We start from the raw sequence: 24,876 nt of genomic DNA on the forward strand, positions 1-24,876 counted from the left end.
CACCATCCAAAATTATATGGTTTCCCCACCTCACCAGCTGCTTCACACTTGTTTTAACTCCATGAAAATGAAACTGGGTCCTTCCTAAAAACCAGGTTCCTTTGCAAAGCCTATGAATAACCTATCTAAAACGTTCCCTTTCTTGTCCACCTGTTTCCCTCGAGGTTGTGGAGTACCAAAGAAAAAGGGATTGAGACAGCAGGCCCTTGCAGGATACTACTGTGTATAAAACCATTTCTTCTGTACCTGATTCCTTGTTTGTAGAAAGACTTGAGCCTCCTGGACCTTGTTCCAAAGAGCAGATCCAAACAGTTCCTAATGAGGGACATGAGGGAATGCAAAAACAAAGGAAAAGCAGTCATGGAATTACAGTTCAGGGACTTCCCTGATGGGCCAGTGGTTAAGACTATGCTTCCAGCACATGCATGGGTTTGATCTCTGGTCAGAGAACTATGATCCTGTCTGCTGCACAGCAATAAATAAATAAAATTTTAGTTGACTTTGTTGTACACCTGAAACTAACAACACTGTTAATCAACTACAATTAAATGTAAAAAAAATGTATTTCAGTGATAAAACAGAGCCTCAGTCCCTCCTCATGGGATATATGTAATAATCTGATACAGATCTTTGAGTGCTGCAGGAACTAAAGCCCTCACCCAGGTGGAGGATGGTAAGTACCTTTTGAGAAGCCAGACTGGTGGGAACTGGAAGGTTGATGATTGAGATTCCTGGAACGTCACCCTGTTACCTCACCACCAACCAGTCAGAAGAAAGTCATACACCTTACAGTCATCACCCCCAAATGATGCCTTTAAAAACTATTCCCTGAAAACTCATGGAAAGTTTGGGTCTTTCCAGCAGGAACCACCTGTTCTTGCATGGCCCGTGCAATAAAACTTTCTCTCCTCCAAATTCTAATTTTTCTATTTGTTTGTTCTCACTGTTCTGCAGGCACTGCGACTTGGGTTTGTCAACAAAAAATGACACTTTCCGCGTCTGTCTTCACAGGCGTGCCCACTATTCAATAAATAGATTCAATGACTTGAATGAGTTGGGTAAGGCTTGGATTTAATATCAGAGCTATTATTTCCTATATCCTATGACCACCCTTTTGGTCTGAGGAAGCAAAGCTTACATATAAAAATTCAGTGTGTCTCAACTTAGTTCAGTTCAGTTCAGTCATGTTCGACTCTTTGCAACCCCATGAACTGCAGCATGCCAGGCCTCCCTGTCCATCACCAACTCCCAGAGTTCACCCAAACCCAAGTCCATTGAGTTGGTGATGCCATCCAACCATCTCATCCTCTGTCATCCCCTTCTCCTCCTGCCCTCAATCTTTCCCAGCATCAGGGTCTTTTCAAATGAGTCAGCTCTTTGCATCAGGTGGCCAAAGTATTGGAGTTTCAGCATCAGCATCCGTCCTACCAATGAACACCCAGGACTGATCTCCTTTAGGATGAACTGGTTGGATCTCCTTGTAGTCCAAGGGACTCTCAAGAGTCTTCTCCAACACCACAGTTCAAAAGCATCAATTCTTCAGTGCTCAGCTTTCTTTACAGTCCAACTCTCACATCCACACATGACCACTGGAAAAACCATAGCCTTGACTAGACAGGCCTTTGTTGACAAAGTAATGTCTCTGCTTTTCAATATGCTGTCTAGGTTGGTCATAACTTTCTTTCCAAGGAGTAAGCATCTTTTAATTTCATGGCTACAATCACCATCTGCAGTGATTTTGGAGCCCCTCCCCCCAAAAAAGTCAGCCACTGTTTCCCCATCTATTTGCCATGAAGTGATGGGACCAGATGCCATGATCTTAGTTTTCTGAATGTTGAGCTTTAAGCCAACTTTTTCACTCTCTTTCACTTTCATCAAGAGGCTTTTTAGTTCCTCTTCACTTTCTGCCATAAGGGTGGTGTCGTCTGCATATCTGGGTTATTGATATTTCTCCCGACAATCTTGATTCCAGCTTGTGCTTCCTCCAGCCCAGCGTTTCTCATGATGTACTCTGCATGTGAGTTAAATAAGCAGGGTGACATACTTGACATACTTGACGTACTCCTTTTCCTATTTGGAACCAGTCTGTTGTTCCATGTTCAGTTCTAACTGTTGCTTCTTGACCTGCATACAGGTTTCTCAAGAGGCAGGTCAGGTGGTCTGGTATTCCCATCTCTTTCAGAAATTTCCAGTTTATTGTGATCCACACAGTCAAAGGCTTTGGCATAGTCAATAAAGCAGAAATAGATGTTTTTCTGGAACTCTCTTGCTTTTTCGATGATCCATCGGATGTTGGCAATTTGATCTCAACTTAAGGGGTCTTTTAAAATAACTTCTGGTTACTTTCTCTCTCCATTTGGTACTCCCTCTGTACTTCCAATTGAAGGTATAGAAGAAAGAGGAGAAGGAGCAGCAGAAATCATCCTTCAGTATAGTTTTATACCAACTATTTAGAATAATTTTTTTATATTGATAATATCCTATGTTGATGAGGTTACAGAAAAACTAGTACACCCAAACAGCTATTGAAAATAAATAATGATGTCTAAGTGTTTATTAAGCCGTTACTAAGTGCTGCATACATGGTTCATTTCATTTGGTCCTCACAGCGCTATAGGATAGGAACTACTATTGCTCCCATTTTATGGATCAAGAAATTGAGGCTTAAAGAGTTAAACTATAGAAAGAACATGTTGACACAATCTTTTTAAAACTATTTAGCAAGTGATGTATCAAAACTATATATCATTTATATCCTTTAACCCAATCATGCCCATCTTGTAAATGCGTTTTCTGGATAACTCAAGAAAAGAGCTACATTTACAAAGACTTTCATCACAGCAATAATCTTAAATAGTAAAAAAGTAGAAACAAATGTCAAACAACAGGCCAGTTTGTAGGACAACATGATAGGATACCATATGGTTACTAAAAGAATAATTATGAAGACTGATGAAATATGGGGAAATGTTTTATGATATGTTAAATTTAAAATCAGACTGAAAATGAATATACAGTATAATCATTTTAAATATATACATTTGAATAAGAACCAGGAAAGGATAAATGAAAGTAGTTGTGTCAAAAATGTGGGCTTTATAGGTTTTTTTTCTTTCTCAAATATTTGCTTTAAGGTGATTACATTATTTTTTTGTTTTAAATTAAAAAATAATACCCATGATAATAAGGATAGATAGAATGCTGAATTAGCCGTATATGTGCTCTGCTGAACAACAATCTTATTAAACCACTGAATTTATGTCATGACATTGATCAATACAAGGCATTAGAGGATACCAAAAAAACTTGAGAAATCCATTTGTAGAACAAGTTTAATGAATTTGTCAACAATTTTGAAGATTCCTGGTTGATGTCCAGTGAGGATCTGCCTGAACTCTTCTCCATGTCATGTTCCACCTGCACACCCAAGCTTCAGGTTAGCAGCTTTGATCAGTCTATTTTAGACACCGATGATTTTCTAGATCTGACTTCGTCTTACTTTTGAATGAGATGTGTTTCTTTCAGAGAAGCCATGTTTATGTATCCAGCTCCAGAATTCTGTGAACACGAAAGGGACTTGAGGGACTTGGGGTCTGCCACTGTTTCTTCTAACCTCTGTTCTTCAGTCTCTTGAAGACTTTCAGCGGACTCTACTGAACCCATTCCTGAAAAACTAAGAAGGGCCTTATGTGAGGACCATATAAAATGGATTCTTTTCTACCTTAAGTCAGGATTCTGTCAAGTGTGAAGGTGAAGTGGTAGCAAGGGGAGGAGGAGCTACAAGAAGATTTAGATACTAAATATAGAGAAAATTACCTCTAAATACTATGCTTTCTCAGGCCAGCAACTAGGACTAGCTAGGCAGCCATGACTCTCAGGCATGCAAATGATGGTCTTGATTTTACTAACCTGGAGTTTGGTAAGTACATGATTTTATTCAATACTTCAGATTCACGGATGTCACTAACTGTTGTTTCCTTAAAAGAAAGGATGAGTATTAAATTATAATCATAGACCATTGGTGATATGTATTTTTTTATACATATTTTTGGTTAAAAGTGTAATCCCCTCACCTCATACCTATTAGACTATCACCAAAAAAACAAGAGATAACAAATGCTGGAGAAGATATGGAAAAAAGGGAACCCTTCTGCACTGTTCATGGGAATGTAAATTGGTACAGCCACTGTGGAAGACATATGGAGGTTCCTAAAAAAATTAAAAAGAGATCTATCATAGGATCCAGCTGTCTTACTTCTGGGTATGCACCTATTCCATGTTTAGAGGAGCTTTATTTACAATAGCCAAAATATGGACAACTTAGGTGTCCATGATGGACGCATGGATAAAAAATATGTGTACAATATAATACTATTCAGCAAAATGAAAAATTTTAAATAAGGAAATCCTGCCATTTGTGACAACATGAATGGACCTTGAGGTCATCGTGCTGAGTAAAATAAGTCAGAGAGAAAGACAAATATTGTATGATCTTAAATATACTTGTAGTTTAAAAAAAAAAACAAAACTAACCTTCTTGAAATAGAGACCAGATTTATGGTTGTCAGAGATGGGGGAATTAGGTGAATGTGATCAGTGGTATGAACTTTCTCTTGTAAGAGAAATAAGTTCTTGGGATGTAATGTAAAACATGATGACTACTTAACAGCACTGCACTGTATATATTGACAGTTGCTAAGAGAGTAGAACTTAAAAGTTCTCGTCATGAGGGAAAAAAAATTGTACCTATATGAGATGATGGATGTTAACTAATCTTACAGTGGTGATCATTTTGTAATAAATACATATAATAAATCATTATATTGTATACTTTAAACTTAAATGTTATATGTAATTTATATCATCAAAATTGGGGGGATTTAATCCCTAATATCTATGGAATATTTGACAGTTCTACATCTCATACTTTTAACAACAAAAGACCAAACAACTGGATTTAAAAAATGGGCAGAAGAGCTAAAGAAACATTTTTCCCCAGGAAGACATATAGATGGCCAACAGGCACATGAAAAGATGTCGAACAACACTTAAATTACTAGGGAAATGCAAATCAAAACCACAAGGAGATATTACCTCATGCCCGTTAAAATGGCTGTTATTAAAAAGGCAAGAAATAACAAGTGCTGGCAAGATGTGGAGGAAAGCAAACCCTCGTACACTGTTGGTGGGATTGTAAATCGGTACAGCCACCGTGGAAAACAGTATGGAGACTCCTGAAAAAACTAAAAGCTACCACATGTTCCAGTCCCACTTCTGGGTATTTCTCTGAAGAATATGACAACAGTAATTTGAAGAGTATATGTGGGCTTCCTTGGAGGTCCAGTGGTTAAGAATCTGCCTGCTAATGCAGAGGACACAGACTCAGTCCCTGATCAGGGAAGACTGTATATGCTGGGGGGCAACTAAGCCTGTGCGCCCCAGCTGCTGAGCTCATGTGCCACAACTACCAAAGCCCACACTCTAGAGCCCCTGCTCTTCAACAAGAGAAGCCACTGCAGTAAGAAGTCTGTGCATCACAACTAGAGAACAGCCCCCCCTCACTGCAACTAGAGAAAGTCCTTGCACAGCAATGAAGCCCAGGGTAGCCTATATAAATATTAATAAATAAAATTTTTTTAAAAAGAAAAGCTATGGCATTAATAACAATAGTCAAGATATGGAGACACCCTAAGTGCCCTTCAATGCATGAATGGTGGATAAAGAAGACTATAAATATATAAAGATGAAATCTTGCCATTTGTAACAACGTGGGTGAACAACAAGGTATTATGCTAAGTGAAGTAAGTCAGAGAGAAAGACAAATACCATATGGTTGCTTCCCTCACACCTCAGTTGTTAAAGAATCTGCCTGCAATGCAGGAGACCTGGGTTCAACTTCTGGGTCAGGAAAATCCCCCGGAGAAGGAAATGGCAACCCACTTCAGTTTTCTTGCCTGGAGAATCCCATGGACAGAGAAGCCTGGCAGGCTACAGCCCATGAGTCTCAAGAGTCTAACAGGACTTGGTGACTAAACCTACCTTAATTCACTTAATGTGGAATAATATGTGGAATATGTGGCATATATCGCATATGTGGAATAATATGCAAACAAAAATAAACAGTGGAATATATGTGGAATAATAAGCAAACAAAAATAAACAGATAGATACAGAGAACAGAGTAGTGGTTACCAGAGGGGAAAGTGGGTGAGGGTGAAATGGGCAGAAGTGTTCTACTGTTATGGTGGTGAATAGAAACTATAAATTTTTGGTGGTGAGCATGCTGTAGTGTATACAGAAGTCAAGGTATAATTGTTATATACCTGAGACCTATATAATGTTATAAACCAATGTTAGGGTAGGGTAGGTAGGTTTAGTTGCTAAGTCATGTCCAACTCTTGCGACCCCATGGACTGTAGCCTGCCAGGCTCCTCTGTGCATGGGATCTCCAGGCAAGAATACTGTAGTGGGTTGCCATTTCCTTCTCCAGATCTTCCTGACTGAGGAATTGAACCTAGATATCCTGCATTGCAGGCAGATTCATCACCAACTGAGCTACAAGGGAAGAAACCAATGTTACCTCAATAAATAAAATTATTTTTAAAATAATAAATAAATGCCAGACTTTCTATATTAGTGCTTTTCACTGCTAGCCTGATTTTATTTTTTTTAATTATGAAATTATGATAACACATTTATAGGAGACTTGGAAAATACAGAAAAAGTTACATATAACTGCTAGCCTGTTTATTATGTCTGCTTTTCTACATGAATAACCTCATATTAGCTGATGTAATCATTCCAATATATTTACCTAGGTAAGCTTTTACTTAATACTCTGGTAAACACTTTCTGTCCCTTTATAACATAAAAAAAGTTACCTGTTTTTAGCTCCATGATCTTTTAAATTTTCATTTATTTATTTGTTTACTTTTGGCTGCACTGGGTCTTCATTGGTTTTTGTGTGGGCTTTCTCTAGTTGTGGCAAGCGAGGGCTACTTTTCATTGTAGTGAATGGGCTTCTCACTGCAGTGGCTTCTCTTGTTGTGGAGAACAGGCTCTAGGCTTCAGTAGTTGCAGTGTTCCCTACGCTGGCAGGCAGATTTTATCCACTGCGCCACCAGGGAAGTCCTCCATGACTTTAAAAACCAAATATTCTTTCTCAGGAAAATATAGACCAAAACAGACCAGAGACGTGGTCACAGAGCATATAAAGACCATGTCAGAAACTGGGAGTTTTACCCTGAAGACTGCAGGAAGTTCTTGCGCAGCACTGAGTCTTCTGCTCAGACTACATGTATTTTCCAAAGACCCCTTCAGCTACAGACTAAGAACAACAGGACTTATAAGACAAAGGCTGGGAAGATGGCAGAGGGTAGATGAGACATGTCTTTCCATGGGCCCTAAACCAATAAGCAGGATCTACTGTGAAGTATCCTGGGAAGAAAGGCCTAGCAGATGATATAAGCCAGGGAAGAAAGCAAGTAGGCTCCATCCTGGATTCAGAATTCAGCTCTGCTTACTGAAGTCCCTCTGGCTGACTTGGTCACCAGCCAGACCCTGGATCTCATCTGAATGTAGACTATTTGCTGCATCTCTCTGGACTTGGCTACTTGCCTGCCAGGACTTTTGTAACATAATTGCATTTCTCTGACTCAGATGTTCTCCTTAGACTTAACTCCTTGCCAGCCCAGACTAGCTTCACTTTACCTTTCTGAGCCTCAGATGGGCTCATCTCTCAAGATGGGGATGGAATAATACAAGGCAAACAGGGTAACTGAGAAGGAGGCATATGTGTGAGGACATTTAACATCCTTTCATTCTCAAATATCTATGGAGCACCTGTTCATAGATACAGCAACGTATGAGATGTAACCCTTTTCCTTCAGGATGTCACTGCTGAGATGATGAGAGAGAGAAGTGAAAAGGCAATGACAGTACAGTGTGTTAAGGAAGAAGCTGGGAGGCATACACAGAGTGCTCTGGGATCACACTGGAGGAGCCAGTCGAACAAAAGCTGACCCGATGAAGAGCAAGTTGGTCAAGAGCTATCTCAAGGCCTGCTCCCTGGCTGTGCAGCCAGTGAACCTCTGCCATAGTCCACCAAGGCCAAGTTCAGGCTACAGCTTCACGCAGAAGGTGAAGGGAAGAGAAGACAGCAGCCTTACCTCCCCTCTGTGGATCTGGATGCTCTTTATGATATGCTCTAGGAGATCAACCTCTTGTGTGAGCTGGAGACTGTTTTTCTGTAGCTGCTTATTTTCTTCATCCAGGACAAGTACTCTAAGGATGGCATAGATCAGAGGCATAACTCAACATTTCTGGATCATCCAAAAAATGCTCTTCCACTTCCCACTAGCTCTGGGTCTTAGCCCACTGCCAAATTTTAGAACCAACTTTGCCAGAATAATTCCCACCATATTCCAAAACCAAGTGAAAATGAGTAAGCTTCTGGCTTATACACAGTCATTAAATAGAGAATAGAGACACACTCTATGCAAGAATAGGAAAGGCACAGTTCCAGCCCTTGAGAAACCTAAGAAATGATATGATCGCATTTCGGGGCGGGACTCTGCATCCCTTCTAACACTGTAGCCACACGGCCTGCATCTGGCTCTGATCTCAGTCACCCCATGCTTTTATTTCAGTAGTAGTAGAAGTAAAAACAGTAGCAGCAGCAGCCATTTTACCAAGGACTTACCGTGTATGCAGCCACTGTGAACTATCTATACAGCACATGCATGCTAAGTGGCTTCAGGCACGTCCAACCGTTTGCGATCCTATGGACCATAGCCGCCAGGCTTCTCTGTCCATGGGATTCTCCAGACAAGAACACTGGAGTGGGTTGTCATGCCCTCCTCCAGGGGATCTTCCTGACCCAGGGATCGAACCTGCATCTCTTACATCTCCTGTGTTGGCAGATGAGTTCTTTACCACTAGTGCCACCTGGGAAGCCCATCTATCCAGTAAACACTTAAAACTTTTCATGTATTAGCTCCTTTAATCCTCACAACGAGCCCATGAAATAGATACTGTTATGAAGCCTATTTTGCAGGTAAGGAAACTGAGGCTCAGAATGGGGAAAGTAACTTATGTAAAAAGATAAAACCAGAAAGTCATACAGCTGAGATGCCAGCCTTATTCTCTCTCAGTCTACCTTGATTCCGTAGATGCCAAAACATGAACATGAGTGTCAACACACATAAACGGGATGGACCAGGATGAACACAGCTGGGTCCTTGGGAGGCAATCCTGCCATGAAAGAGCCTATCTGAGTGCCCCGCTCACCTTCTCCATGATACTGTTCTCTTTAATTTTACAACTTCTGCCACTTGTATGAACTGCTGCAAACACCCAAATGGCAGAGAAACAGTTATGAGACAAGTCTGCAAACTCAAAGGACCACCTCTGGAATGATCTCTTTGTGGAGGGAGAAATATCCTCTTTGTGGAGCTCACAGGCCACTGGGGCAGGCACCTACCTGCTCTGGACAGAAGATATCATCCACTTGTTGCTGTTAATCAATGTTTCTTGTTCTGTGACCTGCTCCAGAAGTTTCCTTTTTTCTAGGAGCAGGATATCATTTTGGGTGGTGATTTGGTGCTGGAATGCCTTTTCCTAGAGATAATAAGTCCTCATAATTACCCCAGCAGGAGAAAGAACTACACATTTAAGAGCATCAGCCTGTTTCTAAACTCAACAGTAAATTGTCTTGCAAACATCTTTTTCTCCTGTCTTCTTAGTCTGTCTTTTACCTGTTTGCTGACATTGTCAGCTAGACCATTCTCCTATTTATCTTGGTTATTTTATGCTATGTATTTGTTTTGACATTTATTCATTCTTTCGGGTTAAAATTTTCTAATGTCTGAACACTCAACTTCCAATAAGGTCCCAGTGCTCTCGTCTGTATTCTAATTCTATAGGCATCAAGTCACTAACAAATACAACTAAATTCTCTGAAGCTCCATACTGAGAAAGATTTCCATATAACACATTTCCATCTGCCTTGTAGTTACAGTCTTTTTAAGGCGAAGGAAGATGGGAATCTAGCCACCTCACTTGAAAACCAGCATCAGGGTTTCGGTTGCTTGGCATGTCAGCCAGGTATCGAGAGTACTCTTGCAGTGATGATGCTGAAATGATTTCTAGCTTGACATCATGTTTCATTTTCTACCAACATCTTCCCTGAAAGCAATAGCTAGTGAAGTTATAGCTAAAATAATACAGGATTACATTTTGTGAAAAAACACTAACATCCTTACCTTGAGTCAGCAGATATTAGTAAATATCACAGTTGGTGAAGAGCTCAGAAGCTCACAAGTGTAGAACTGCCCTTCTCCCTTCACCAAGGACCTGTTAGTGGTAACAGGTAAGTGCCTTCTCCTATTTGTGTTGGTTCCCACCTTCCTTTGTGGGATGGGCATGAATGGGAGTGGCAGGAGAGTAAGGACCTCTGGCAGATGGGTGAATCACATGGTTAGGAGGGGCAACTTTCTTTCTTTCAATAAGGCACTATTAATAATATAGATCATTCAGAAAAGATTGTCCACATATGTGGTATCTAAAAAAACTCAAACAACAACAAAAAAACAGACTCATAGATACAGAGAACAGATTGGATTGTTGGCTGCCAGAGGTGAAGTCCACGGGGTTGCAAAGAGACAGACATGACTGAGTAACTGAACAACAAGAGGTGGAGAGGGGTGGGCAAAATGGGTGAAGGTAGTCAAAGGTATAAAGTCCAGTTATTAGAGAGTTATAAGGATGTAATGTACAGCATAGGGCTATAGCTAGTAATACTGTATTGCATGTGACAAAGTTGCTAAGACGGGAGATCTTAAAAGTTCTCATTGCAAGAAAAAACATTTGTAACTATGGGTGGTGATGGATGTTAATTAGACTTATTGTGGTGGACATATATACAAATATTGAATCATTGTGCTATATAACTAAATAATGTAATAATGCTGTAAACATAATATTATGTCAATTATAATTCAAAATAGAAAGAAGGGAAGGAAGAAAAGAGAGCGAGGAAGGAAGGGAGGGAGAGAAGGAAGGCTGTTCACCTATCAGTCTATTACTAAGGAATTGTAAGGAAGGAGATCACGGCATGTTTTGGAACAACTCTTCCATATTTTAAAGTCCTTCATCCAGGACCCTTCAGTGTCTAACAACAGTCTCACCTGTTACTCTTTAAATACATTATGGTAAGGATTGACAGTGGAAGCAGCCACCCGACAAATAATCTCTGCAGTTATAACTGGATTAGAAAGGAAACTGAGTGGGACCGGCTACTGACACCCTGTCCATTGAAAATACTGTATTTTTTAGGAACCAGAACACCTGCTGTAATAATAGGATAAAATATTTGTGGAAACCTGGTTTAGGTGGTCACACAGTCAGAGGACTCAACTGGCTCATTGACTAAGAGAAGGCTGAAGGAATGAAGCACCCCCAAAGTGGCATTATTTTCTGGAGACTTTGTGCTTAGAAAGTGAGTCCAGGATTTGTATGCTTGGGGCTCTGGTTCACAGGCCCTAAAATAAGTAGAATCAAGAGCTCCAGGTTTGTACCTCTGTGGTACATCTACTGATTAACATGCTTCTAAGAGATTTTATCATACCTCAGTCAGTGAAGAATCTGCCTGCAATGCAGGAGACCGGGGTTTGATTCCTGGGGCCAGGAAGATCCCCTGGAGAAGGGAATGTCAACCCACTCCAGTATTCTTGCCTGGAAAAAATTCCATGGGCAGAGGAACCTGATGGGCTATAGTCCATGGGGTCACAAAAGCTGGACATGACTTAGCGACTAAGCCGCCACCACCAACAAGAGACTTTACACTAAGAGGAAAGTAACATCTATGAAGATTTGTATGTGCCAGGAGGTCCCACTTTAGGCATTTTGTATTTTAATCCTCACAGAAGCCTTGTGAGGTAGGGATTCATATTTTCACAAGAAAATGATGCAAAGGGGCTCGGGAGAGGTCACAGAACTATTAAGTGGCAGGGCTAGCCTTTGCATCCAAGCCTGTCCAAGGCCAACCGCAACCACTCTTTCCTCGCCTCTGGTTACTTGCAGCCTCCAGTAAATTTCATGGAGACCTGTGACTCGGGGTAGATGTTCTAGTTCCCCAGGGCTGCTGTAACAGATTACCACAAACTGGGCAGCTTAAAACAACAGGAATTTGTTGTTTGAATTCCTAGAAGTCTAAAATCAAGTTGTTGACAGGGTTAGTTCTGGGGGCACTGAGGGAGAGTCTGTTCCATGTCTCCCTCCTAACTGATGAATGCTACCAGTCCTTGGTGCTCCTTGGTTTGTGGCTTCATTGCTCCAATCTGTGCCTCATCATCACATGGCCTTTCTCCCCTGTGTACGTCTTTTCCTCTTCGTATAACGATACTAGTCATATTGGATTTGGGGTTCACGCTAATCTAGTATGACCTCATCTTGAGTTTATACCAGCAAACTTCCAAATTAGGTCACATTCTGGGGTTCCGGGTGGCCATGAATTTGGGGGGTATACTCTTCAACACAGTACAGTCAGGAAACATGCCTGCTGAAAGCAGGAGGGTGGTTTTGCCATGTAAGCTTGGAAGTGGAAGGCAGGCACCACCAGGAAGAATGGGTAGTGCAGAATAGGCTGATGGTATTTCTGGTGGGCCCGTGCACAAGAGCTGCTACTTTCTTCTGTTATACTTTCTGCGTTGCCTTCCTAACCTGGATCTGACCCTAAGTCTAACCTGAATCTGAGTCTTCCAAAGTTTGGTGAGTTAGTGCCACAATAGGAGGGTACTGCAAAATCTAACTTGTTTTCCATTCTCACTACAGTTTAAAGTAACAGAAGGATTAAAAAAAAAAAACTTAAAAACACAACATTGGTGACCCATCTCTTATAATCCTCACATGTTTTATTACAGTCACCGAGGGAGTCTTCTTGTGGAGTCCTATAATAGCCCATGGAATAACTGAATTTATATCCATTGTTTTGGTATCCTTGGCATATAGTGGTGATATGATAAAAATTTGGTGGGTGTAGAAAGGAGTAATTTAGGACTGAGGACAATGTTTTCAAAATTCTGAAATGGGTTGGGTATCTTCAGAAGGGAAACATTTCTGGCCAAATCAGTTGCTCTCCCCTTTGAATTGATGTAGTTTATTGCTCTCAAGGCCATTCTGCATTGGGTCCCGTTCATCTGTTCCATTTACTTTCTGCCAACACCAGAAAGTCACAGGGGCAACAAGACAAAGAAACCAGAGAGATTTAGAAAACAGCCTGAAGGTGCTAGTCAGATAGAAGAATAGGGGTCACCTGTTTTCATTGCCATTTAAAATGGACAGAAATGTGAGGCAAAATGAGGGCTACATAAAGCAGGAATGAGTTGTGAAGACTGGTTTGGAAGTCTCAGCTAAAGCGTGATTAACATATACACTACCATATGTAAACTCCGGGAGTTGGTGATGGACAGGGAGGCCTGGTGTGCTGCGATTCATGGGGTCGCAAACAGTCAGACACGACTGAGCGACTGAACTGACTGACTGACTGACCATATGTAAAACAGATAACCAGTGGGAATTTGCTGGATGATGCAGGGAGCTCAAACTGGTGCTCTGTGACAACCTAGAGGGGTGGGATCAAGTGGGAGGTGGGAGGAGGTTCAAGAGGGAGGGAGCATATATATACACCTATGACTGATTCATGTTGATGTATGGCAGAAACCAACATGATATTGTAAAAGCAATTATCCTCCCATTAAAAATAAATTTAAAAATTTTTAATTAAAAATATATATATATATGAAAAGGCACTTTCATTTGAAGGCAAGATGCTAGCCCTAAGCAGCAGTGCAGAGTATTTTCAGTGTCCACTTTGATCTAGCATCACAATGAGTCTTACACACTTTTGGGCAGGGCTTAAGCAATTATTCAAACTGAAAAAGGGTGCAAAGAAAAGAAATGGAAACCTGGGCTCTGAAGAGGCCACAAACACATTAAACATCAAGTGGGCTTCCCCAGATGCCCAGCATCAGCAGGACCAGTGAATGCTCCACCTTCCCCCTCACCTTTTCCATTTGCTGCCGCAGGGCTCCAACCTCATTTTCGAGTTGTTTGATTCTCTCATCTCGGAGTTCTACTTCATCAACTAAACGATCCTTGACTCTGTGCAGCTTGACTTTGTAGTACTGATATTTCTGATTATAGTTTCTACAAAAGTAAATTTAAATATAGATGCACCTAAACACAGTGAAAATTTACTTTGCTCCTCGATTAGCACCTTTCTTGGGGCTCCTCTTCTTGCTTTGTCAGGGTGGGTCCCAGAGACGAAGACTTATCCTGCCTCACATCCATAGGACTTCTCACCCAAGTGGGGGAAATGGACCAAGGAGAACCTCCCCCATGACACCAGGTTCAGTCATCCCCAACACAGGAAACTCCTTGACTTCTGATCCCTGACATCTAAAAATTTTGAATCCTACTCCACTGAGCTAGTCATTACTTTAAAATTTTCTGGTTCTGGGCTATACCCTTGGACAGTGATAGAACCCACTCTGTCTTGTCGATTTTCCAGACAACTGGGTTTGCTTTCACTCTTGAGTTTAGACTTCTAAATGCCAATTCTATCTCGATCTTTGCTCAAGACTTTTATTCTGATTCTGACATAAATTTAACTTACCACCAATAAATACATGAAAAGATGTTCAACATTATTAGTATTAAGAAAATGCAAATAAAAAATACAGTGAGATACCTCTTCACACAGGAGAATGGCTGAAATAAAAAATAAAAGGTAGTGAAGTACTGGAAGGACTTCCCTGGTGATCCAGTGGCTAAGACTCTGCTATGTAGGGGCGCCAGGCTGGGTCCCTGGTCAGGGAACTAGATCCCACATACCACAACTAAGAGTTTGCATACTGCAACAAAGATCAAAGATCCCACAAGATGCAACCAAGACCTGGTACAGACAAACAAATAAATAAATACATGTATTTTTAAAAAGTACTGGCAAGGAAGTGGAGAAATTGGAATATTCATATACTGCTGGTTAGACTGTCAAATGGAAAAAGCCTAGCAGTTCCTCAAATGGTTAAATATAGAGAGCCATATGACCTAGCAATTCCATTCCTAGGTATATACCTAAGAGAAGTGAAAATGTACACTCACACAAAAACTTGTACATGAATATTCATAGTAGCACTATTCATAACAGTCAAAAGGTGAAAACGGCCTAAATTTCCATTAACTGATGAACAAATAAACACAGTATGGAGTATCTGTATAATGGAACACTATATAGCTATAAAAAGGAATGAAGTACAAATACATGCTACAACATGAATGAACTTTGAAGGCACTATGCTAGGTGAATGAAGCCGGTCACAAAGGACCACATGTTATACAATTCCATTCATATGAAATGTCCAGAAGGGACAAATATAGAGTGAAACAAAGTATATTAGTGGTTGCCTGGGGCTGGGAGTAAGGAGAGAAACCAGGAATGGAGGGTATACCTAAAGGATTTCTTTAGGTAATGAAATGTTCTAAAATTGATTGCAGTGATGGACTATAACTAAAGCCTCTGAATTGTACACTTTCAATGAGTGAATTGTACAGTATGTGAATTATATCTTAATAACCTATTATAAGGGCTTCCCTAGTGGCTCAGATGGTTTAAAAAATCTGCTTGCAATGTTGGAGACCCAGGTTCAATCCCTGGGTTGGGAAGATCCCCTGGAGAAGGGAATGGCTGCCCACTCCAGTATTCTTGCTTGGGGAAGTCCATGGACAGAGGAGCCTGGCAGGCTACAGTCCATGGGATTCCAAAGAGTTGGACATAACTGAGCGATTAACACTTTTTTTAAGAACTAGGAGCTGGATGGCAGGGGAAGAGCAAAGGAGACTTATTTAGATGGTAATTTAGTCTAGTGACTCCAGGAGAGTCTTCTGCTCTGGTTAAGTTATTATCTTACCTCTAAGTGTGTTTTGCAAGACTCTTCCATTTTCCAAAATAGTGCCCCTCTCTCTCCTAACTGTTGATTGTAAACAAAAGAATAATTTTGCATATTTTTCCCTTAGAAGATTAATTCAGCTGTTGGCCAGATACCAAGCAGAGAAGTTTGAATTCCTGTAGGTCAGAGACATGCACACTGGCCCTTGTCACCAGCTTGTCAGTTTGGGTGGCAGTGACTGACTGTGGGGATGGGTCCTCAGTACACCTTCTCCTTCTTATATCATTATAGACCTCCTGGTTTTAGCTTGGCACTTGGTTGCTCAAACATGAACTACAAGAAAATGTAGTTTTTTTGTAGTTAAATGAGGCAGCTAGATGAGGCCATGTGAGTAAGTTCCGGCCAGTAGCTGGAGTGGAAGTAATGTGCCTTAAAGGAAAACAGAATGCCCTTGCCTTCCCCTCTTTTCCCCTTCTTGTTGGATAAAATGTGAATATAGTAATGAACTGCCTTGGACTATGTGGATAAGTGCTAAAGATGCTGGAGCGACAACAAGAAAGGAGTCTAGACTTTGGAAACATTGAGCTCCCTGCACTTTTAGGTAAGAGAGAAACCCCCTCCCTTTCTAAAGACATTCTTATTCAATGTCTCTGCTACAGCAACTCAACAGAGTTACTCTAGATACTGAGGTTTATAAAACTGCTTTAGGCTTGTTCAGTTCTGTGGCCCTTGTAGCACCCACTATATAATAGGAAATATATATTCTTATGAATTGACTAAGGTTCTATACAGGAAGATATTTTCATCTCACAAATGTTCTCATTTTCCCTTATTCTGGGAAGAGTCTGTCAAAAGATATCACTGGGTTTCAGCATCTCCCAGTCCATAGCTTCAGAGGTTTAAACACTAATGGTACACCTGTTGTTCTCTGAGTTTCCCAGCTGTTCACAGTTCCTCTGATGTTTTGACATCATTTGAAATACAACATGGATTTCTAGAATTTCTTTTACACATTCTGCCCTGAGTTATTAAAACCCACATCTGCAGCTTCCATGCCAGACAGCTGCTGTCTCTCTTATTCTGCCATTTGGACTATTAAAAATTTTAATAAAAATAAAAAAATTATTTATTTTTTAAATGATAAATTATAGAAAACTTGGGGAAAAATCCAACTCCCATATGATCTATTTTATGATATTGTTGTCTTTCCTTTCACTCTTTTTGTAAGTATCTTCTGTTTAAACATTGTCTAGGTTAAAATTATTTTATGCTCTTTTCATTTATTGTATCAGAAGCATTTTCCCACATCGCTTCTAATGTTCATGGCTACCATCTTTTACAGCTGTATAATATTCCATCAAGTGAATGTACAATACTTGACCTAACTAGCTCCTATTGCTAGATATTCAGGCTTCTTCCAGTAGTACTACATGGTATGAAAAGTACATGGATGCAGTAAAGCTGATGGGAGTTTAGACCTTCCCAAATAGCTCGCTGGCTATTTGGCACACCTATCAGTTTGGTCAGAAGTTCTGCTGGCCAACTTGCCAAAGAACATGTGGATTTTCTAAGTTTATGGTTGGCTTGGTTAACTGCATGCATGATAAGGCAGCACAATACTCATGTTCTAAAATTTCAGGACAACTTTGGGTTATGTTTAAGTAAAACCAGATGGTTTTTCCTTGATTTTTATTTAAAAATGGCAAGGAATTTGTTCCTCTGGAAGAGTAGCTGGGAAAATATGGGGAAAAAATTAAGCATTGTTTGTAAAGGTCAGGAGTAGGATCAGGGGAATGAAAAAAATGAACCTAGAGTTTTGACAATTTCTTCCATTTTCTTTCTTTTTTTTTCATTTTCTTTCTTAAAGCTATAATTTTCCTAGGCGCCCATCAGAATCACATGGGCATGATTTTAGAAAAATATTGATCCCTAAGCCCTATCCTCACAGATTCTGATTTAATTAATCTATGTTGGGGCCCACATATGTGCATCTAGGGTTAGGATTCACTGTTCTAAAGGCTATGGACTAATAATATGGAAAACTATTCAGACTCACTAGCCATCAAAGAAATTCAAAATAAAATAACAAGTAATTTATGACTATAACTGCTCATTGAAAACAACGGAAGGGAATTATTCCAAAATAAAAATTAATGGAATAATCTGAGCAAAAGAAGTCAGACACAAAAGATTACATGTAGTATAATTCCATTCTAGTAGAGACAGAAATCAGAAGAGTAGATTCCTGGGAGGAGGTGAGGGATCAGGAGATACAGACTGACTGTAAAAAGGAACAAACTCTAAGGGATAAAGGAAATGTTCTGTATCTTGATTGGGGTTGTGCTTAGTGGGCATATACATTTGTCAAAACTCACCAAATTGTACATTTAAAAATCTGTGTACATGTAAATTATACCTCAGTTAAAAGAAAGAGCATTGGGAAAAATTTCATCAGAGCCCTCCCCCCACAAAGGTAGCACCCAATGCAAATACAGATGTAGTGAAATTTCTACTCTCACACAATAATGGCAGAAAATTTTGGTAGGATGCTTCTGAATGTTTGATAGTACATTTTGAGATCCATAGCTCCAGCTTTTGGATTAGTAATTCCACACCTAGGAATTTATAAAGATAATTTTTTAAAATGAAAAATATATGTACAAAAGCGGTTTTAAGTTATTTTGCATAAAAATATCAATTGCAGGACCAGTGGGTAATTCTTAACTAAATCGGGGCTGTGTTAGAGGGTTGAGTCCAGCAGGCCTAGAATCAGGCCTGAACTGTTTTGTGAAAGTTCTTGCTTGGCACTGACCAGTGGTCCAGGAACGAAATATACCAATTAAAACAGTGTTGCTTTGCAACCACAAGTCTGGAGTTTCATGGCAGTTCGCACCAACTATCAGCATTGTTTATTGATAACAATGAGATTAATGATTTATACCTGATCTGACTGAGACCCCAAGAAGGCTGTGCTCCTGAGGCTGGTTAAAGAGCAGGAATATGCTTACACGATCAGCAGAACGTAAGACATCTCCACTGAGAATCCGTCTTGGGATCCCTGGCTCTGAGGTGGTCAGTGCACATGCTGGGGGTTCCTGATCCAGGATGGGAGGGTGCATCCTGGTCCTGACAGAAGGAGGGCCTGGAGCTCCTGCCTGGCCTTCCTGGACTCACTGCTGTAAGACACCATGGGCTCTGTGGATGCCCTCTCCTCCTCTAACGGCAGATACAAAGTGGGAAGAGCTCTGTGCAGGTTAGTAGAGGGCTGAGTTCTAGTCTTAGATTTGTCATTTTAATATGAGCTGAGCCATACATGTTCCTTTCCATGTTTCTATACTTCTCAGTGATATGATAATCAAAGCAAGATACTGAATATCAATGACTGAAGAATTTTCCACTGTACAGCAGAAAGTGGTTTTCAAATCATTATTACTACCATCAACATAGGAAGTGAGTGAGAATATAAGAGAATAAGAAACTTCAACTTAAAGAAACAATAGAGATGAGATGTGCAGAGCTAGAAGCAGAGAGGTGTGTCATACAGGAAAACTGAAAATAAGTAGATATAGTAACAGCTTTGTGCTAGACACTGCTCTGTTACATGTATTCATTCATCATTTAATTCTCCCAATAACTTTATGCAAAAGGAATGGCTATTTTGTCCATTTTAAAGATGAGATACCTCAGGCACAGAGAGGTTACTTAACTTGCCCAAGGTCACACAGCTAGTTCCTAGTAGAACCAGGAATTGTACCCAGGCAATATGGCTCCAGAGTCCATACTCTGAACTACCATGCTACACTTCAGAGAGGAGGAGAGTGGGAGGAATCTGGTGGAATGATGACCAGTGAATGAAAGAAAGAGTAGGAAGTCTGGGAACATAGATTTCTATTGAGCACCTTCTATATACCAGGGACTGTGGATAAAAAGATGAATAAGACTGTGGCTCATGTCCTTTAAAACCTATAGTCTGGTGAGGAAGATAGGTGTGAATCACATTATTTCAGAACAACATGGTGAGTTCTTAAATAATCACAGTCACGTATAGAAGGCTATAGGGACACAAAGAGTGAGCACCTCATCCAGCCCAGGCTGAAGGTGTCAAGGAAGGCTTGTCTGAGAAGGAAGAGTTGAAATGGGGAGAGCATGGTTCAGACTGAGGACAGCATGTGAGGGGAAAGAGCCTGAAGGCAAGTCAGAGGGATGTATTTGGGGAAGAGCAAGATGTTAGATACCACTAGAGCTCAATAAATAGCATTTCCCTTCCCCCTCCCTCTCTTGAGAAGAAATAAGGCCCCACACCTCCCTAGGAAAAGCCCGATAGATAGAACTTCTGGGAAGGAAGAACAATGGTGTTGGCGTTCTTGAAAAGTCACCTCAGCGAGCATCCCCTGCTGAGCTCCGGAGCTGGTTCTGTAAGAAGGGGCGTTACTCTATGCAGTGTTCTTCTAAAGGGAACTTATTTCTGTTTACCTCACATAGAGGTCAAACTGCTTCAAAAGCTGCTCATTTTCTTCACATAGAGCTTCCTTCTCCTGCTGCAACACAGACAGCTTCTTTGACAATTCCTGGTTGCTCTTGAGATGCTGAAAAACATTTTAAAAAATGAGGATACACTGGTGAAGAAAGGCGTGATGTTGAGAGAATGTAAACGGGCAAAGCCTCTCTGCTAAAAAAGGCTTACAGAAACCATAGCAGCTTCCTGTGATTTTTGCACCTCCAGAATTTCTGAAAGCTAGTAGCTCCTTTTCCTTACTTGTGATTCCTCAACCCTTCCAACAGTTGTGTAAGCCTATATAAAAAGTCTGAGAACTCTAAGGTGTGTGGGGTGGTTAGCTACATCTGATCAAGTTAATGAGCCCTAGAGGAGAAAATGGCCAACTCAGGGTTTGTTTACTGGAACAAGGCATACTCAGAGACTCAGGGCACTTCCTTCATGTAGGCAGCAGGTCAATATATCCAAAATCCAAATCCAAATTTCATCAAGTAGGTTGCAGAACTGCAAGCACAAGTTGACTTCATAGCCTTGCTAGATCTCTTATATGAAAAATAGTGTTTTATTTGGAAAACATGCAAATCTGAGAACTGGGAACAAGAACATCTGACAGGATCCCAATAACTTTGAGCACCCTGGGCCTCAAAACCCTACTGAGCCCCTCTTATCAGCATAAGCAGTCCTACTGTCTCAGGGCATTAGGCACCCTTGTCTCCAGGACTCTACTGACTCCACCTGGGGCATTTATCTGTGCAATGATGCCCATTGTTCTTAAGACCCACCCCTCCACTATCACCACCACTTCTCTTTGCCTCGAATCCTACAACAAGAGTCAGATCCCAGCACATCCCAGGGAAAAGGAGTTAGTATAGTCACTGACCTAGGAGGACTGCCATACTGAAAGAATGGAAAGATTTTATGAAGTTAAATCGGCAGAAACCTGAGGAATATACATAGGACTGTATTCCTACTGTGTTTATACTAGGGAGAAAGGAACATAATGTTGAATAGGCTGAATTTATTGACCTGATGGATACACTTACAGAGATTCAGGGTTTAATGTGTTAATTTAAACATCTCAAGTGACTTTAATAGTTTGCTTGGTTGGTGGACTCAACAGTGACCAGGGTTAAATGATATTAAAACTCCATACTGGGTTCAGGATGGGGAACACATGTAAATCCATGGCTGATTCATGTCAATGTATGGCAAAAACCACTACAATATTGTAAAGTAATTAGCCTCCAACTAATAAAAATAAATGGAAAAATAAATAAATAAAACACCATGCTAAGTGAGAGGAAAGAATCCAGAGTCTTAAGTAGATAGGAAGTTTGGAGTAGATTTATCATAGGTGACCTGCTCATCCAACTCATCATGACCCTTGCATGACTCAGAAGACATTCCTTTCACAAAGGCTTTGCCAAATACACTGGTGAGCACCAGATTCCTTGAAATGTTCCATAATGCTCTCCTGTGAGGATGATGGTGGAAGATGCCAACATTGGAATTGAGCCCTGATTTTATGATGGGAGGTGATGCTACTGCAGAGTGTCAAAAGTCAAGCACAATGCTTAATCCCCGATACAAGGTGGGCATTAGTACTGCTATTAGACAATAGGGCCAGAGATAAAACCAAATGGCTAGACTCGTAGCAATCATTGGTTGTAGTTAACTGATCACAGTGATTACAGAACTAAAATAGATGAACAGCCTATTAAAGTTTTACTTGAGTCGTATTTTTAAATAAATAAATGCACCTGGGTCTGGTGAACAGAGGTCCAATTTGAATGACAACACAGAGAGTAATGGCCCTTACTCAGTCCTCAGACCTGAATCAGTTCAGACCCAGGGTCCTTTTAGCCAGGTTTTCTTCAGGAAGAACCTTGTGTGTGACTCTGCCACAAGCATGTGATCTTCTCCCAAGCCTTTCCCAAAGAGATCTGTGGCCTTTTACCCAGGTGACAGGGCATTGGAGAAAGGGGATTATGTAGATTTGGGGGGAATTCCATACAGTCCAGTGGTTCTGCATCAGCACTAGCCCATGGAGCCCAAAGTGCAACTGAGGTTCAGAATTCAGAGTGGAGACTTGAGGAAGGAGGGTGGAAAATGGAGTTTGAATCCACAGTGTCTTAGAGTGTGTCTGCAGAGACTCATTGGCTCAGTATAGGTTTCACGATGGGTCTAGTGGGTTTATAAAGCTCCTCAGGTTGTGAATTTCCCAGTTCTTGAGTGTGCAGTCAGCTTAGACAATATGGAAGAGCAGATACTTCTCGCTGGCTTTCCAACCTGAGGCATGAGGGCTATTGATGATAGAAAAGGCCAAGTTCTTAGAAAGCCTCTTCTGAGTCTAGAATCAAATTATACCACCTTTGTTCCTTCAGCCCATTTATCAAGCAACCATCAGGGTTGTATGGTTTTAGTGGTGCCCAAAGCAAGACAAAGAGCTGCGCTATGCCAGGCTGTGGTGCAGACTGCTCTGCCATTGTGCTTTATGATCCAGCAGACCCAAATTTGCCCCAAGTTTCTGTGGCAGAGGAGGAAACAACACAGAGCCTCTGGAAACCTTTAGTTTAATCTTAGGATTTGGGAGGAGAGTCATCTCTTCTCTCAATCATCTCTCATGGTTGGCCACGAGAAAGAAAGGGTTGAGTAACCTGAGCTGCCCTCCCTGAAACGAGGTGTTCTATTATCCACCGAGCATTGAGTTCGGCATGTGCAGTAGTACTCCGTCCTCAAACAGAACTGCTATGGGAAATACTGAGCAAGCTGCATGGGCAAGTGACACTTACCTCTGTTGTATCACCACCTCTCTCAACCCAAACCTATGGCCTCACGGGGAGTTGTGTATCACCAGTTAGCCGAGAAAGATTAATTTGGGCCTGATGTACTTATGATTCTGTACAAAATATGGCAACCACTTGAAATAGGGCTGCTGAGGCCTGATAGCCCCAACTGAGGGGTGGTCCTTCAGACCAGTGGGAAGGGAAATCTCAGTGGGCAAAGTTTATGTTCACTTTGCCTGGAAAGAGAGACGTCCAGAGGCATGGACTGATGCTAACTCATGGAAAGTTTTTAATAGTTTGGCCAGATGATCAGGGATTTGGAAAGAATAATATTGGAAGACTGATGAAATGTGTCCTACTGGTGGAAGTGTTCTATGCCTGCACTCTCCAGCAGGGTGGTCACTAGCTACATGCGGCTACTGAGCACATGAAACGTGCCTAGTATGTCTCAGGAACTAAAATTTCAATTTAATTTAAATTTAGATAGCCACAGTGGCTAGTTGACACAATATTAGACAGCACAGCCTAGAGTGTGAACATATATGTGCCTCATGGGCTCTTCCACAGCAGAGGGCTTCCACAGAAGAGGTGGCCTTCAATAATCAAGTGGAAAAAAACAGTACATTCTATAGATGTCACTTAGCCTCTTTTTCTATTCTTTATGTGCTCACTCACTTGGGCTCATGTACAAAGTGGACAAGGGGTCACCAAGGCTAATCTACTCAACTTGCCAAAAGCAAAGATCAATGTTGAGCTACTGATATGGGACCATCTACTAGGCAGGGGGCCCAACAGTCACCGGATAGCAGGTTTATTATACTGGACCTCTTCCACCATGGAGAGAACAACAATGCGTCCTCAGTGAAAAAGACACTCATTTTAGACCTGGATTTTCTTTCTCTGTCCATAGTGCTTTTGCCAGGACTACCATCTGTGGGCTTTCCAAATTCTTTATTTCCTGTCATGATATACTACTACTCAACATAGTTCCTGAACAAGAAAATCATTTTAAAGTAAGGGAGGTGAAACAAAGTCTCAGTCATTGCTCTCATCATATATCCTACTATCCAGGAAAAAAAAAAAAGAAACCTGCAAAACAGTGAAAAGACCTATGGAAGATGTAGGTATGATGCTGGCCAGGGGACAACATCTTTTTGAGGTTCTGTGTTGTCCTATAAGATGATGTCTAAACTTTCAACCAGTGATTGATATATGCTGTGGTCTCTCTCAGAGGCAGAATATGGAAAAGAAACCAAGAGCTGGAATGGGAATGGCTTTTCAAACCTATATCCCAAAACATGTTTATCGGTAGTTAATTTATTGTATTATTGGTAGTTAATTTATAATTAAGTTTTAAAGTTAGTATATCCATGTGGATTGAGACTGAAGAAGTAGCAATTACATTATCCATAAATGACCACAGATGCTGCTGGGACTTTCAGAAGTTAAGTGAATCAATGAAACAGGAAGCAGAGCACCACCTTTCAAAGAATGACATAACTGTTGAAGATATGACAAAAACTGGTTGAAACTATTAGGGTCAAGATGGCAGAAGATATAATTTCCACTAGACCTTGAGCTTCATTATATGCTCACTGTAATTAGGTAAGTGATACACCCACAGGTGCCAGACAGTTCCAAGGCCAAT

The 24,876-nt window shown here is 40.8% G+C and overlaps 1 protein-coding gene across 5 annotated transcripts in view; it reads right to left on the reverse strand.

The window, feature by feature from the left end:
* Nucleotides 1–2,267: 2,267 nt before the first annotated feature.
* CCDC30 (coiled-coil domain containing 30) overlaps nt 2,268–24,876 on the reverse strand; it is a 116,639-nt gene continuing 94,030 nt past the window's right edge. For 3 of the 5 annotated variants that reach the window (XM_043461681.1, XM_043461682.1, XM_043461680.1), the window contains exons 14-19: nt 20,421–20,533; nt 14,064–14,205; nt 9,482–9,618; nt 8,169–8,283; nt 3,910–3,977; nt 2,268–3,673 (exon numbers count right to left, since the gene is read on the reverse strand). In XM_043461681.1, the coding sequence (XP_043317616.1) occupies nt 3,496–3,673; nt 3,910–3,977; nt 8,169–8,283; nt 9,482–9,618; nt 14,064–14,205; nt 20,421–20,533 (753 nt within the window). In that variant the 3' untranslated portion in view covers nt 2,268–3,495. The remainder of the gene's footprint in view (nt 3,674–3,909; nt 3,978–8,168; nt 8,284–9,481; nt 9,619–14,063; nt 14,206–20,420; nt 20,534–24,876) is intronic. The other 2 variants (XM_043461683.1, XM_043461684.1) reach the window with 2 other exon arrangements.

Source organism: Cervus canadensis, chromosome 2 (assembly GCF_019320065.1).
Source record: "Cervus canadensis isolate Bull #8, Minnesota chromosome 2, ASM1932006v1, whole genome shotgun sequence".
Taxonomy (NCBI): domain Eukaryota; kingdom Metazoa; phylum Chordata; class Mammalia; order Artiodactyla; family Cervidae; genus Cervus; species Cervus canadensis.